We start from the raw sequence: 16,589 nt of genomic DNA on the forward strand, positions 1-16,589 counted from the left end.
AGTAAATGCCTATGGATTTTCCCCTGTGCTCGTGAAGTGAAAAGTTGAGTTAAGCGATCAGTCACGTCCGTGTGCTGTATTTACGTGTGCCGGACGTACTTGTGCCGTATGTGTGTGTTTGTGCATTTTTGAAATTCATTTTCTTAGCAACCGTTAGTCTAATTGACACAACATTTTCCAAATAGTTGCACCGCTTCTTGGAGGAATTTCGAATGATAATTATGACATCATAATTATCGTTTTTTAGTTTTTTTTTTTTTGGGGGGGGGGTGTAGTATTTTTTGTTCTCGAGATATTTTCGGCCAAAGTTGCAAAGGTCGTAAAAATGCAACCAAACCAAGCAAAAAATATGACCCCTCCAGTTTTTTGATATGTTATAGTAGACAGTATGAACTTTCATTTTCATGCAAGGCCAGGTCAAGGTCACGAGGTCTTCAAGGTCAAATGTCAGGTCAACAAATAATCCACCCCTAACTTAACTCGATCGACGAACCGATGCTGGATTTGCATTCTATGGGCAATTACCTTTCCAACGACACCAAAAAAATCGAGATAGGGCAAGGTGTTGCTGAGATATGAGGATTTGAATTTTGGTGGAAATGCGACATTAGTCAAAAAGGTCAAAAGTTCTCAAGGTCATATCTCGTCAACCCCTAGTCCGATTTAGCTAAAATTTTGTATGTGAACATAGACTATCATATGTAACATACATGCAAAAAATTAGCCAAATCTGAGGGGGTCGGGTTACAACCCATTGGTGAACTGAGGTAGAATGACCCTTATATTCAGGGGAGAGAAGGAAGAGGAAGAATGATAGATTTTGTATCATGTGAAATAAGCAAGTGTATTTCATCCAATTCGTTGTGAATTACATTCCAACAATGATATAAAAAATAATCCCTCAAATCAGAGCTGTGATAACATGACAAAACAAATAATCACAATGAGGGGATTTCCCCCATAAATTACACCCATGAGAAAGTTTACATTATCAGATAAAATTGGCAAGTTTGTATCATTTTGAAAACAATCAACATTCATTATGAGATGAAACACAACCTTATATATTAACAAACCCCCATTAACTTATCAACGTTCAACGGTTACATGTTCAAACTATACCTTATTTTATTCACAAAACAGGTTATTTTATTATGAAATAAGCTTCATTCAAAGCTTTGTGCATGAATCACGTGGTATACAAACATATTCGATAACATCAAAGGAATTTTTTTTATAATTGTAAGTAGATAGACAATGAGCGACTCAACTCACGATGACTACATCTGGGAAAGACAATTGCAAATCCCACAGTGCATTCCACACCACCCCCTGTGTGGAGAAATGGCTTGCATTTATTTATTTATTTGGAATTGAAGCTCATGGAAGAGAGAGGTGAAGAGTTGTCCATGATTCCTACATACACACTGGATGGAGGAAACATGGCGATGAATGGGGACAGATATCAAAGGGAGACATAAGTGGCACAGGCATTAGTGATGAATGGAATATTCAGGTTTATGATAAGGTAACGTGGAGTTGAAATTTTTCAATGAAGTTCATTGGGAGAATGTGGTTAGCATGTGAATGCGTAAATAAGCTTGTGGGGTATCGCCAAAAATAAATGTGATTTCCACAGTTTTTAATTGTATAATAATAATAAGGAATTAACTGAAATAAGTTTTATTATCAAATAAGTTTCTTGGAAAATATCCCAAGCATATCAGCGTGACTCATCTCTCTCCCATAATTGGAGAAACAACGAATCAGCTATAGTGTAATCAAGCATCCTCATAAACATATTCACGTGAAGAGGAATTGTTGAACTTTTATTTTAATTGTAGTTTTTGAGAAATTATAAACAACATCAAACAAACCTCCTGGATCCTTCGACCAAATATCAACCGATTCATAAAGGAAGGTGTTGAGATTCAGGATGGAATCAAAATAAAGACCAAGTAATGCACAGTCGTCCCAAGAAGGAAGCGAGATGTAACAATACACGTGCACGCGCACGCACGCACGCACGCACGCACACACACACACACACACACACACACACACACACACACACACACACACACACACACACACACACACACACACACACACACACACACTTACATATATACATATATACATCCACACACATACACAAATACATACAACCAACCCTTGGGTATTTTGCAAATCTTTTGAACCCAGATATATTAACAAGGGATCAAACTGTGTTAAACACAAAAAACACACCTGTAGAACACCTGAGTAACACTTTACCATTGCCCTTTGTGGGTTCATTTGTGACATTTTCAGATGATACACCATGATGAGTAGATTGTAATAAAACCGTTAAACTGAACAACACATGCAAGGTAGAAACGATGTACTTGTTGGGAAAATAAGAATTTCTCACAAGAGGGTAAAACGGACAAGTGACGTCAAGAATTACCAGGGATATATGACAAAGCACTAAATGTTTTACAACAACAAAGCTGATGATGAACAACAAACTGATTGTACAAACTCGAGTTACTCGTATTTCGGCACCACCCGTGTTCATGATCAAAGCCACGCACCTGTACTACTGGAGAATATCCCAATGCAGGTAAACGTACATGATGCAGGTGTTGAAGGATTGCTGAAAGTTCGATATGTACAAACAAAACATCCAAAACAAACACTCACCATATGTTATTTTCTGATGGGATGTAATTTATTTATTTAATATCCCAGGTATCCCCAAGATCCCTAATATGTTTCAGCGATTGAGGTTAAAGCAATGTACAACATCATGAGGAAATTAAATGTATGGTAGTAACAAACTTATGACTTACTCCAAAGAATAAAAAGATAAAAATGTCCTTAAAAAATCAAAACAAATCTTGTTGCTTTGGCTGGAATAACACCCGAGATGTCCATGTTGAACACGAGAGGGAAAGAGTGAACACGCAATCAATTCATGTATCCTGTAAAAACAAAAGTTTTTCTTTATATTAAACAATTAATAAAGTACAAACACAAAAACATTATTATTATTTATTATGTTAAAAAACAACATAAAAAATTAAGAAAACTTAAGTGATGATGATATTTTTGTAACTCACAACCCTTCCCCCACTCAACACACACGTACATACGTACACATGTACATACGTACACACACACAAATACCCACATACACACAAATACTTACACGTATGCACGCACACACACACACACACACACACACACACACACACACACACACACCCACACACACACACACACACACACACACACACACACACTCACACACACACACACACACACACACACACACACACACATCAATACTGTTTGCTTTGCAGTGGCACTGCTCATTTAAGAAAAAGTTAGGAGGAAATCAAAGCCCAAAGCCAAAAGAGAATCCAAAAAATAAAAACAAATGTAAAATCGAGGACAAAGACTGAGAGATAATTGCTGCTGAAAACAATCTCAAAATAGAAATAATAGCAAGGAAGACAAAAAACAAGAATTCAACAACAGGAGAAAACAAAACCAGATGTTTGAAAATAACCCGAAAAGATTATACCACGAACAAGAAAAATGAAAAGCAAAATGTATGAAGTCCCTACCCATCAACCCCTCCCCGGAGAAAGATGGAGATGAAGTTATGAAGACACAGGATAACACAATAAAGAGGTGGAATAGATCCAACACTTGGAAGAGAAAAAAAACAACTAATAAGCAAAATGCCTCCAGTGATAGTTGATGAAGAAAATTGAAAACAAAATACACAACTTGGGAAAGTGCCCTGGTGGAATTAAAAACTTAAGTAATGACGATATTTTTGTAACTCGCAACCCCTCCCCCACTCAACACATACGTACATACATACACATGTACATACGTACACACACAAATACCACACACACACACACACACACACACACACACACACACACACACACACACACACACACACACACACACACACACACACACACACACACACACACACACACACACACACACACACACACACATCAATACTGTTTGCTTTGCAGTGGCACTGCTCATTTAAGAAAAAGTTAAGTGGAAATCAAAGCCTAAAGCCAAAAGAGGAGAATCCAAAAAATAAAAACAAATGTAAAATCGAGGACCGACAAAAAATTAAAAAAATTTACCGACAAACAAACAAGAAAAGTTACACATCTTCTGCACGTGGATGATTTCAAACTTCTTGTACCAAACGATGGAAAATTGGCAGAACAACTTAAATTAATGAAAATACTATGAAGACATCCAAAGGGAATTTGGCCTTGATACATGTGCTTCGTGTACATTCGTGCAAGGTGCACCAACAAAAACAGATAACATGGAAATGGACCTAAAAACACCAAAACAGGAACTATAAAACGAAGCATCGTAAAAATACCTCAGAGTAGAAGAGGGCCATAAAATATGCAACAAACAAATGCAAAAAACAATTGCCAAAGAATTCCTGCATCGATCAAATCTGATCCTGAAAACATACCTCTCCCCAAGGAACAAAATCAAAGCTGTAAACCAACTCAAAATACCAGTATTACAATGCAGCTGTGGAATAATAACTTGGTGACAAGCAGAAATCAACAAACCAGATATCGAAACAAGGAAACTTCATTTTCCAGAAATGTTTAACAAAAAACAATGCATCGCAAGAATGTACTTGCTGAGAAGATGACAAGAGGAGGTAGCAGCTTGATGGAACTCAACCAAGTGCACAGATTGACAACAGTAGTATTAGCTGAGTATGTGAAAAGTTCAACAGCATACCAAACCCAATTAGTACAAAAACACAAAGACAGCAAAGCCAGAAAAGGTATCGCTAACACAGCAAGCAAAAAATTTCTCGACAGGTGCGAATGGAAGATGTCACACATGAAACTGAAACAGCAATGAACCCAGCTCCAGCAAATGCAAAAGAGAGACGAAAGAAAAATACAAAGCAAAATATCAATAGATATTTACCGACAACTGGGAGAACGACAAATGGAGATATTGTTACGGATTTGGAAACCTTGAACACACAAACAGCCAGCGTCCCCATAGTTCAGTTATTTTGATAAGTATGTGTACAGTTAGAATCCATCCCCTATGTCTAATGGGAATTTCATGTGTCCGCTGTGAGTTATTTTATAGTTAGGTTATTTAAATCTCCAGATCCCCTCCACTTGCGGCCACAGTGTCTTTCAGCGCTTGTGCCCTCGCCTCGCGGCCGAAGCATACGAGGCGAGGTCCTCGCGTGCTTGATTCGACTTCCTCAAATTGGTCTGCATTCCAACACCACGAGGCAAAATCGTTGTTTTTCCAGCAAGAGGGGTACAGACATGCTTAGAGGGGCTGGGGTTTTCCCGGCTCATCCTTAAACCCGCCCAGAAAGGGCGGATCCATGGAGGTCACTGTCCAATCAGGGTAATCAGCACATCATCTCCACCAAGGCCCCGCCCCGCTCAGAGCGGTCGATAAAGGACAATGTGACCCTCAGTGTGTGGGTGTGTGGAGAGTTATTGTGCTCGTTCGAGTTCAGAAAGTTATTGCATGTCCTTGGGAGTTCTTGAGAGTTCTTTGAAGTTCTTTGGAGGGAACAGTTCTTGGAAGGCAGTTTGGGTGCACTGTCATCATTGCTGGAGCTCTCAAGCCTGGACTCTCTGCTGGCCTTTTACAAGGAGCGACCCTGGATCCGCTATCCACCATCGAAGCTCCCAGGGACCAAGGATCGCACACGTGCAGTAGCCTGCCAAGCCGCATGAACATGGTCAGGTTACCCGGTCAGGTCAGAGTGGACAGAACTCTGACCCCCAGCTCAACTATCCCCTTGGCTGCGAGGGACGAATAAAGACCAATTAGGTACTTTTTCTTTTGGGTGTGTGTCTGTATGTGGCGCCGTCCTATAAGTAAAATTGTTTCAGTGTTTATGATCATTGTAAATATTTGCTTGCATATAATCGTGAATAAGTCTACACTTCGTCTCTTTCTTTTATTCCTGTCAATAAAATAATTGTTTCAATGTTCCAGTCGTTTCTGTCCTTTCTTTGATTGCCCCAGCATGGTTCGGACTTGAGAATTAGTGAGGCCGTTTGGGCCGGTAAGTCGTCATTTGGACCGATGGATCTTGGTAATCCCTGCTTGGTTTTCACCCAGATCGGGCTCAGCAGACGGTCCATTCCACCCGAGGTCCGTCGAAGGTGTGGTTTTCTCCGGTAGGTCGACGGCGTAGGTACTTAGTTGTATTGAAATCGGCAATTAACCAAACCCCACGCCGTCAAAATATTGGCGACCACGGTCCGCTAAGGGACTCGTGACCTTTCTGACTTATCCGAGAGTTACGACCGAAATTCCGGGTGTTCGGTGTGAGACGGCTCCACTGCTCCACCTAGTGGTCGTTTATTGCCACCGAACCCCGGCACACAACAATATATATGGATAGTTTGGGCATGGAAGAGGTCAGGTCAACTGGGATGTTCAATGAATCATTACAGTCATGCGCCGCATAACGACGTTTCGGGCAACGACGGATCGCATACACCACGGTGGTCCCATAATCGCATTTATGACGGTGATCGCATATACGACGGATCTGTCAGCTCCATTATAATGGAGCTGAAAAATAATGGAGCGTAGCGCTGCCAGTTGTATAAAAATAGCACATACAATTATGTACACTGTACAGTACATAATACTTCATAATGATAATAAAGGACAGTGTGGCCCCATTATAATGCGATCATTGAGGTCCATAAAATGTCATCGCGAAAAAACCAGGGTTGTGCCAAATCGGGATTCAAGGAAATCGGCTTTCAAACTGAACCAATGTTTGCACGTTTACCTTCTGGCAAGTAAATTACCTTTGAATTAAAGAATGCCGCGAATAAATCGTTGTTGCTCGTCAATTAAATCACAAATTTATTTTTAGTGAAGCTTTTTATGTTGTTAAAACAATCGCACTGTTCCGAAAATATATCACACAACTGACAGGTGCTCGTTTCTTCATTTATAAATTATAACATCGATGCAATGATTACGTATTTATAAAATTCAAACGCTATTTATTCACCTTTCGAAAAATCGATGCGAGAGGAGATTGTAAGCTGCCGCTAACAACACCGATGGCCGTCATGAACAGCTCAAAGGTAAATCTAACGTGTCTTCCGTCTCTCTTGGATGTGTGTTACAATTGCCGACAGTATTCAGTACAGTAACATGCTGTACAGGTTTGTATCCGAGGAGCACTAGGCTACACCATATAGCCTCGGTGTCTAGGTTTGTGTAAGTACGATGTTCGAAAACGAAAACGGAAAAAATATATTGTTGCGAATTCGCGCCCGCCGGCGTGCGGACGGCCACGAAACTCGGGTCGCGGCACGTCACCGACCGGATGGACAATTCAGTCGTGACCCTCCGGGAACTATCGCCCGGAGCCAGTCATGGGTGGGCCTTTCGATCTCACCACAATCGTGCCAATCGGCCACCCGCGTCGAATAGAGTTGTTCGCCAAACTCGACCTACTTAAGTACCCACGCAGATGGTAAACCGGGCGATCGTACCTCGCCGCAGGTCGACTCCGGACACGAGCCGCTTGGGCGGCCCGTTCCATACTATCGGGATAACCGAGCGGTGTTATCGTCGACCTCGACGGTTCAGATTATTTACCGGGCGTTTTGCACCCACTACGAACCCTTTACGTGAATCAGGATGGAGAGTCAATTAAAAGGAAGGAGACGAAGCGAAACGGGCACAGTTCACACAATGCACATTTATTTCCCGGCAAACGGAAAGCACGTATATACAGCCATACAGTCAAATGCACATAAAGTAACCACAACAATAAAAGCAACAACGACGCAGAGTTAATACAGACTACGCGCACACACGGCAACACTTATACAGTTTTACTTCGCACACGGCGCCAACACACATTTACACAAAAGCAAAGGAAAGAAGCCACCCTCATAGACAAGGCGGTAGACAGGCCCGTAGGCCAAATGTGCGCGGGACCGAGAGGAGCGGCCAGGTCCGTGAGACCGGGGGGGGGGGGGTCCTACCTGCGTCCTCGTGATGCGTTGGCGGGCGAGCCGCAAATGTGGCCGCGCGGCTGTGCCCCGACTCCGTGCTCCTTGGCGGGTTTCGTTGGCACCACGTGTGGGGGGGGTGGGAACGGGGCCCCCTTTTGTACTATCTCAGTGTGGGGGAAAGGGAGATTGTTGATGCCCTGGGAGGGGGGAGTGGCTGGCTGGCTTGGGTCCCGCGACGAGATGAGCGATCCCACACCGCAACCTCGTCGCCGACCGCCGTCCTTCTTGCCTCGGACCCGAGCTCCCTTGCCTGCAGTTCCACCGCGCGCACTCGCCTCAACTTCACCAACGCAACACAACGCGTCCCCAACAGTCACTTCTCGACGACCCTCTCCAGGCAACTCCAGAACTCAACTCTTCCTGCAACTCTTCTCAGTTCCGCACTCTCCTCAACCGACCGACTCGAATTTTTCCTCTCTCCTTAATTCGCCTTGCGCTCGCCTTTTTATAGGCGGGCAGAAGCAGCCAATATGCAAATTTTAGGATCAGAACGCAATTGGAGGCAGGGCCACGATGACACCCCCCCCTGCTCAGTCATTGGTCGGGCAAAAATGGGCGTGAACCTCTCCTGATACTAAAATTTGCATATACGGACTTCACATACACACGCTTGGAGGCGGAGCCAAGCTGCCCCGCGCTCGCTAATTGGACGTAGGAGAAGTGGGCGTGTAGCGTTTTTGATCCGAATTTCCCTCGGAAAGGTTGCTATTCGCGCTCGCGGTTCGGTGCGTTCGGCACCAATCGCCGAACGGGCCCGAGACAGCCCGACGTTCAGTGTTCACAGCTGGTGCGGTTGTTGGTTGTGAAGGAGAGAGGCGAAGGTTGTGGAGGGTTTTCGGTGGTGGTTTGATGGTTATGGTGCCGTTTGGGAATGGCGGTGATGCGATGATGTGGGAGCGTAGATGGTGGCGGTGGCGTGGTTGTTGTGTGATGGCAGTTGAGACGTGGTTGGTTCAAAATAAAGATAGAACAGAAAAATGACTAACTCAAAGCGTCGCAGCCCGAATGGATCACATAAATTCCCTCTATACAACGGGTTTGGGCTAACTACACATGCACCTATCAAGATATCTCACCTTCGGGCCCTTTATGGTGTCATGCGAATTTCCAAAGCCGTAACAATATATATATATATATATATATATATATATATATATATATATATATATATATATATATATATATATATATATATATATATATATATATATATATACATACATACATATATACATACATATATATATATATATATATATATATATATATATATATATATATATATATATATATACATATACATACATACATACATATATATATATATATACATACATACATACATATATATATATATATACATACATACATACATATATATATATATATATATATATACATACATACATACATATATATATATATATATATATATATATATATATATACATACATATATATATATATATATATATATATATATATATATATATATATATATATATATATATATATATATATATATATATGATGTTCGCACAATGACGACGTCGGTTAACGACACATTTCTCAGAACGTAACCCCATCGTTAAGTGGCACATGACTGTATTAATGCCCAAGACCAGGGGTACGACACAAATAGTTTTTTGAAAATGGTGGGACTGAGTAAATCAGACAAGTCTAACTTCTGCAGGGTAGAAACAGAAAGCACGACCCACCAAGAGCTATCCACACAAATGCACAATACGGAATGTCGAGTAATTCACTGGCACATCTGCAAAAACTTCAATATCCCAGTTACACAAAACCAATGGAAACATGAACCAAAAATAATCATTAAAAACAAGGAAATAATGCTCACATTTGATCTGATGATCCCATTGAGTGAGAACATGGAAAAGAACGCACTGTAACTGGACACAGTACATCAATACAAAAATGAAAAGAAGGCATTTGCAATTGAGGTTTCAGCTCCCATTTATTTTAGCCGAACCAATGTGGAAATAAAGAAAATGACCAAATACCAAGACCTCAAAAATGAAGTCAAAAGATCTTGGAAGCTGAAGAATGCCAAAATTGTGCCAGTGATTATTGGAGCTACAGGAATGATGAAGAAGAACCAAAAAGAGATCTTTAAAAACATCCCTGTGAATATTACTACAACGCAATTACAAGGTGCCCCACAGAAAACCAGGAAATTTGAGATTTTGAGATTTATTTTGCCGTATTTTACCATATTAATAAACTAACATATAAATAAAGTGTATCTTTGTTTTACACTACATCTAAGTTTGTTTTTGTTTTGTGTGAAAATAAAGTGTATCTTTGTTTCACACTCCATCTAAGTTTGCTTTTGTTTTGTTTTAAATAAATTGTACCAAATTTCCTGGTTTTCTGTGGGGCACCCTGTACAACGGGAAACTGTTCAGGGCTCAGTGACGATCCTGAAGAGATCCCTCGGAGCAAAACTTTGAGAACAAGAAAACTTCAGGAAATCCTTCACTGAGACGAGATGAAGTGAGATCCTTCAATTACTTCGGTATGACCTGGGAGGACCCCGTTCCATCTTTTGAAACCAGCATTTGGAGATGTCAACCAACGACACACACACACAACCACACCCTTCACCCCCACCCCCAACCCTCTTCCCCTTTATACTCACCATGTATGAATCATTTGTTGGATCATCAAGGAATGACGAGTTCGGGATCATTCCCATGCACACTGGAGATAAATTGTTTGAAATTAAATATTAAACTAAAGTGCAAATTAAGGATATGAATGAATATATTTGATTTATTTATCAGTCAGATAAACAAGATGTTATTATCAAAATCGGTGGAATCGACAGAACGTTGATCGAGTAATGCTAATCACAATGGAGAAAGAACAGAGAACAATGATATTTTAGACATTCACCCCTCTTTCATTCCGGACGAAAGGTTAACACTCAAAACAGTCAGATTGTTCTTGCTTCGGATTGTTTTCCCACGGTAGTTAAATTTTGTATTAAAAATGGAGTTTATGTATAAACCCTGTGATGAGCATTCCCAAATCCAATGCAAGAGAAGAAGAAGAAGAACAAAAACCTCAATAACAGTTCAGGACTCACTTGAGATCCAAGTTGGTGTTTTTCTTCAGGTCCCTCAGGATAGGCCCAGACTTGGTGCTCAGGTTACATCCCTCCAACCTGTGAAGAGAAAAACTCCAAGGAGTGAAACAAAGAAACATCAGTTGAAAGTTCTGGATAAACAACTTCTATAAGAAGGTTCTTTGTTCCAGGTTAAAACATAAAAAATAACATGAAAATGAACAGGTTGAAAGTCACATGACTGATAATGGTACAAATTCCCTTTCCATGAGACATCGTCCCCTGGATCGTGGAAACAGAAGTTTGTACAAAAGATAAATAAATAAATACATAAATAAAACGTCGAAACGAACAGGTTTGAGTTATATAAACAGGGAAGTGAGGTATAAAATGGGAGATTGAGTATCCCTGAGAAAGTTTATTTGTAAATGTTCAAAGTTTGTTGTAAAGGGGACATTCCGAGCAGGTTTAGTTCCGCTGATTGAATCTTTACTTTGTAGTTTAAAGTCATGACTTCAGCATCGATGTCCATAATCCTCTCAATTTCAATCTCTGAACCTACAAGTTCCCAACACACTCAAATCATTTTCTGTGTTTCTATATTTTATTCAAACAAAAGGATAATCGGGAATGATGATCAATCTGGCGGCAGATTGATCATCATTCGGAAGAATCTTCGGAAGAACAACTGTTCAACATCGGGATGTTCCACACAAATCGGAACATTTTGGATGTTTGGAAACACTCTGGGTCTGATGTGGATCCACACTCACATTATGGAGGAGGGCGTGCACCATGGTTGTTTATTATCTTTCACATAAAGCACAAATTTAGTTTCTCTGGAAACAATTTCCAACAACAAACAACATTTTTATAATATTGTTGTGCATTCCCGCCCGTTCGGCGTGCGGACAGCCGCTTTTAGCCGAATCGCGGCCGCACGCCCACCAGACGAGCAATCCAGTCGTAGCTTTCGGATCAACGCCGAAATCCAGCTACGGGTGTTTTTAAGCACACCACAGCCTTGTCAGTACTCCACCCGCACGCTACAGGGTCTGATCGCCGAATTGTCGACTTACCTAATTATTTGTGCAGGAAAGCTAGCGACAGGTTGTACCTCAACAGGAGCTGCTTGGAAACGAGCCACGTAAGCAGCTCACTCCATTCTGCGGATACCGAGCGGTGTATGATCACGCAGCCCCGTTGGACCCGATCACTTTATCGGCAATTAAAAAGCCCGCTAGTATTTCGTACGCAGCGATGGCAACTCAAATGAGGAAAGGGACGCAACGACCAGGTCAATATTTAGACAAGCACATTTATTTAATAAAACACGCAATGCAAGCAATGCAATGGAGGAAGGGGGAAAGGGGAGAAGGAGAGTAAGAGGAAACAAAGGACCTGCAGCCGATCTCCTATGATTATTATTTATACATGCACTTAAACAGGATTTACTTATGGGACTGGTGCCACAACTCTCATACAAACACCCCGAAAATAAAGAAAGAGAAACGTGACCATGTGGTCGGGCTCCATTCTCCAGTCCCAGCCTTCACCGCTGGCGTCTCCTCCCGACTTGACGACCCAGAGAGCGAGAGCACGATCCGGAGCGCCTTCCTCACAACCAACGACCCAGCCATGGATGACGACAATGACGACAACGGCGACCATGGTGACAACAGTGACAACGCTCCTCAGATGTCTTTTTATAGCCCCCGTTCCGCCCCGCCCCTCGCCTCCCACCCCTTTTTCCAGCATGCGCGGGAAACTTCTGGAAGGAAGCGTTTTCCCGCCAAATCGGGGTTCCCTCACTGTCGCTGTACCCATGGCCTTCACCCTTACTTTTGTTCCGCTTACAGGGTGGAATCCCCCGTGTTGGCCGTGGAGACGCCATTCGTTGGTGGGGAGGGGGGCCGTCGTCCTGTTTCCTTCGACGAATCCAGGCTTCTGGCAACCGTTGCTGAGGTGGAAACGCGGTGGTGTGGTTGTGCTTAATGTGGCATGGCTGGCACTTTGTGGTGGTAGTAATGGTGGTGTGGTTGAGGCGGCGTGGTTGTTGTGGTTGCTGGTTGAGATGATCATGGTTGTGGTTTTGGAGGAGGTGATTGTGGGGAAGGTGGTGGCACGGTGGGCATTGTGGTTGGTGGTTAAGGTGTTCGTGGTTGTTGTGGTTGGTGGTTGTCGTGGTTGGCCCAAAATAAAGACAGCAAAAGAAAAACACTATCTCAAAGATCACAGCCCTGTTACACGAATAAATCCCACGAGATGATGGTCGGGAAATCTACCTGAACACGTACTTACCGTAATAACTGATCTAAAGGACCTATATGGTGTTCTGCAAATTTCCACAGCCGTAACAATATCAACACTGCCATTTCAAATGGATTAATTGAAAGTTAATTGAAACATTACAAACAGAAACTTAGCAGGAGATTAATCGTCGTCACACATCTCTGAACGAGGCACTAATGGCATCCTTGGCTTGCTGCTCGTCTGGTCTGCATTTCTCCTTTGTACCAATCACTGACCTTGGCGGTTCCCAACCACCTGTGCACATCAAACCGACATACCACAAACATTCCCTTACCCTCAGTTCTTCTTTCCTTCCCCCCGCCTCACCTCAGTCATATTGGGACCAATGCATTCCCGCAGTGTCTGCATCACGTGAGCTGGAGACATATAAAACTCCACTCTTTTCTCTATCTTCTCATATTCTTGCCTCAGGTCAGGTCAGGTATGGGAGCATGTGCCAGAACAGCGCGTCGCTGCATCCACTTTCCGCCGGTACTCCAGGGGCCTCCGTCTGGCCATCCCCCAGGTAGATGCCAGGCCCATCCCCATCTCCTTGAGATGCTGATCTACCTGCCGCCACCATGAGGCACGTGGTTGGCCCACTGGCCTCCTCCACTCATGAGACTCCCTCGCTGAGAGAATCTGGTGAGCAGGATCAGCGCCAGGAAAACGGGCCACATGTCCATACAGCCGCAACTGAAGCTGACGGACTATGCAGGTGACAAATCTCATCCGAGTCTCTCTCAGCAACCGCTCGTTGGATACAAAATCCGACCAGCGATAGCCAAGGATTCTCCGAAGAGACCTGGTACCAAAGGAATTAAGTCTCCGTCTCAGATCCTTGGTCAGAGTCCAAGTATCGCATCCATAGAGCAAGACTGGAAGTACCAAGGACCTGAAGACTCGGACTTTCGTCCTCCCGCACAGGTACCGGCAGCGCCACACCCCATTATCCAGTGAATCCATGACTCCCCAGGCCCGACCCAGATGTCCATTGACCTCTGACTCACAGCCAGCAGAGACATGAATATCACTGCCAAGGTAAGTGAATCTCTCCACGACCTCAACATCTTCACCACAAACAGACACAGACAGGACAGCAGCATCCAAGATGTCACCGAAAGCCTGGATCTTAGTTTTGACCCAAGAAACCCGTAATCCCAGCGGCTCCGACTCCTCTTTCAGCACCTCGAGGGCCCCCAAAAGGATGTCTAGAGTCTCCGCAAAGATGACTGCATCATCTGCAAAATCAAGGTCCGAGATCTTGACATTCCCAAACGATGCAACGCAGCTTGATCTCTCTGACATCCTCCCTAAAATCCAGTCCATACAAGTGCTGAAAAGTGTGGGGGCCAGTACACACCCCTGACGAACTCCAGTAACAACTGGAAATAAGTCAGAGATGGTACCGCCACACTTCACAGCACTCTCAGTACCAGAGTAGAGTTCAGACATCAGATCGATCAGTTTTGGTGGCACCCCACGAAGACCAAGAATCCTCCAGAGGAAATCCCGATTCACTGAATCAAATGCTTCACAGAGATCAACAAAGGCTGCAAGCAGCCCCTGCCGAAACTCTCGCCTGCGTTCGGTGAGGACACGAAGGGCAAGGATACGGTCAATCGTTGACCTCTTTGGTGTAAAGCCTGACTGCTCTGGACGCTGGTGCTCAAGCAGATGGTGGCGAACCCTCTCAAGAATTATCCGAGCAAAGACCTTGCCCGGCACTGAGAGCAGCGTCACCCCTCGGTAGTTGTTGCAGTCTTGGCGATCACCCTTCCCTTTCCAGAGAGGGACAACAAGGCCCCTCTTTCAGTCAGTTGGGATGATGCCTGTGTTCCAGGCAGAGCACAAAACTGCATGCAACGACACGAGTGCAGCATTTCCACCAGCCTTGAGAAGTTCAGCATGGATGCCACAGATCCCTGGAGCTTTGCCCCGTTTCAACTGATTCACCGCAGCCCGTGTTTCCACAAGCGAAGGTGGACCACAGTTGATTCGAGGGTCAGCAACAGGGATTGTGACACCCTTGACGTCCAACTCGACAGCTGGGGGATCAGCCTGGTACAACCGCTCAAAGTAACCGGCCCAGCGGGCCTTCACTTCAGACTCCTCTGTCAAGAGCCTACCACTCTCTGCTCGAACTGCAGTGCTCCGAGGGGTGGGCTTGGATGAACGCAATGCGCAAATTTCCCTGTAAGCGGGACGAGAATCACCTGTCCACAGGTGATGCTCTACCCCCTCACAGATTCCTCGCACATAGGCCTCCTTGTCCACCCTCAGTGCACGTACAGTTTTAAGCCTCAGCTCCCTGAACAGCTCAGCTCTGCCATTCAGCCTGGCCCTGCGACTCTGGTCAATGGTATCCAGTGTCCCTTGAGAGATAAAATTCTTCTTTGCCCTGCGGTGATCTCCAAGACATCTACCAGCAACATCAAGGACGGTGATCTTGAAGGCACTCCACAACTCTTCAGGACCCCCCAAAGCACCCAGACCCCCCAAGTGTCCACTCAGCCTGTTCGCAAACTCCTCAACCACTCTCTCATCCCTGAGCTTGCCAACATCCAGCCTAGGCTGTGATGTTTCTCTGAAACAGTGATGAAACGGTGATGGCACCATTCTCCAGGATTTAAGGTGCAGCTTTAGAGTTGCGACAACAAGCCTGTGGTCAGTATTGAGGAACTGAGCACTCCGGTAGACCCTGCAGTTATGGATCATCCTCCAACGACCGTCAATGAGGACATGGTCAATCTCCTTTGCCACAACGCCAGCGTTGGAATACCGAGTCCAGCGATGAGCTTGTGGGCGCTGAAACCATGAACCAGCCACCCTAAGTCCATGACTTCTTGCAAATTCAAGGAACTTAGTGCTATTCTGATTCATAGTTCCTGGCCCATGGGGATCAACACATGTCTCATAACCATCCCTATCAGTTCCAGTCGATGCATTGAAATCCCCCAAGACTAGAAGTGTATCTCGGCTGGGGCATTGATCAACCACAGACTCGAGCGTGGAGTAGAATGCATCCTTCACGGTGAGATCACTCGCCTCAGTCGGAGCATAAACAGGGACCAGGAAATGACACCTAAGGAGTGACGAATCCTTAATCT

General features: G+C 43.9%; 1 protein-coding gene across 1 annotated transcript in view; it reads right to left on the minus strand.

Annotated features, from left to right (window-relative positions):
• Positions 1-1,818: 1,818 nt before the first annotated feature.
• Positions 1,819-16,589, minus strand: part of LOC147033683 (NACHT, LRR and PYD domains-containing protein 12-like) — a 195,316-nt gene continuing 180,545 nt past the window's right edge. The window contains exons 22-24 of the mRNA XM_085851831.1: positions 11,209-11,286; positions 10,759-10,820; positions 1,819-2,966 (exon numbers count right to left, since the gene is read on the minus strand). Of these exons, the coding sequence (XP_085707957.1) occupies positions 10,784-10,820; positions 11,209-11,286 (115 nt within the window). The 3' untranslated portion in view covers positions 1,819-2,966; positions 10,759-10,783. The remainder of the gene's footprint in view (positions 2,967-10,758; positions 10,821-11,208; positions 11,287-16,589) is intronic.

The sequence above is a fragment of the Eptatretus burgeri genome, chromosome 2 (genome assembly GCF_056783735.1).
Source record: "Eptatretus burgeri isolate ZD-2024b chromosome 2, Ebu_testis_v1, whole genome shotgun sequence".
NCBI lineage: Eukaryota > Metazoa > Chordata > Myxini > Myxiniformes > Myxinidae > Eptatretus > Eptatretus burgeri.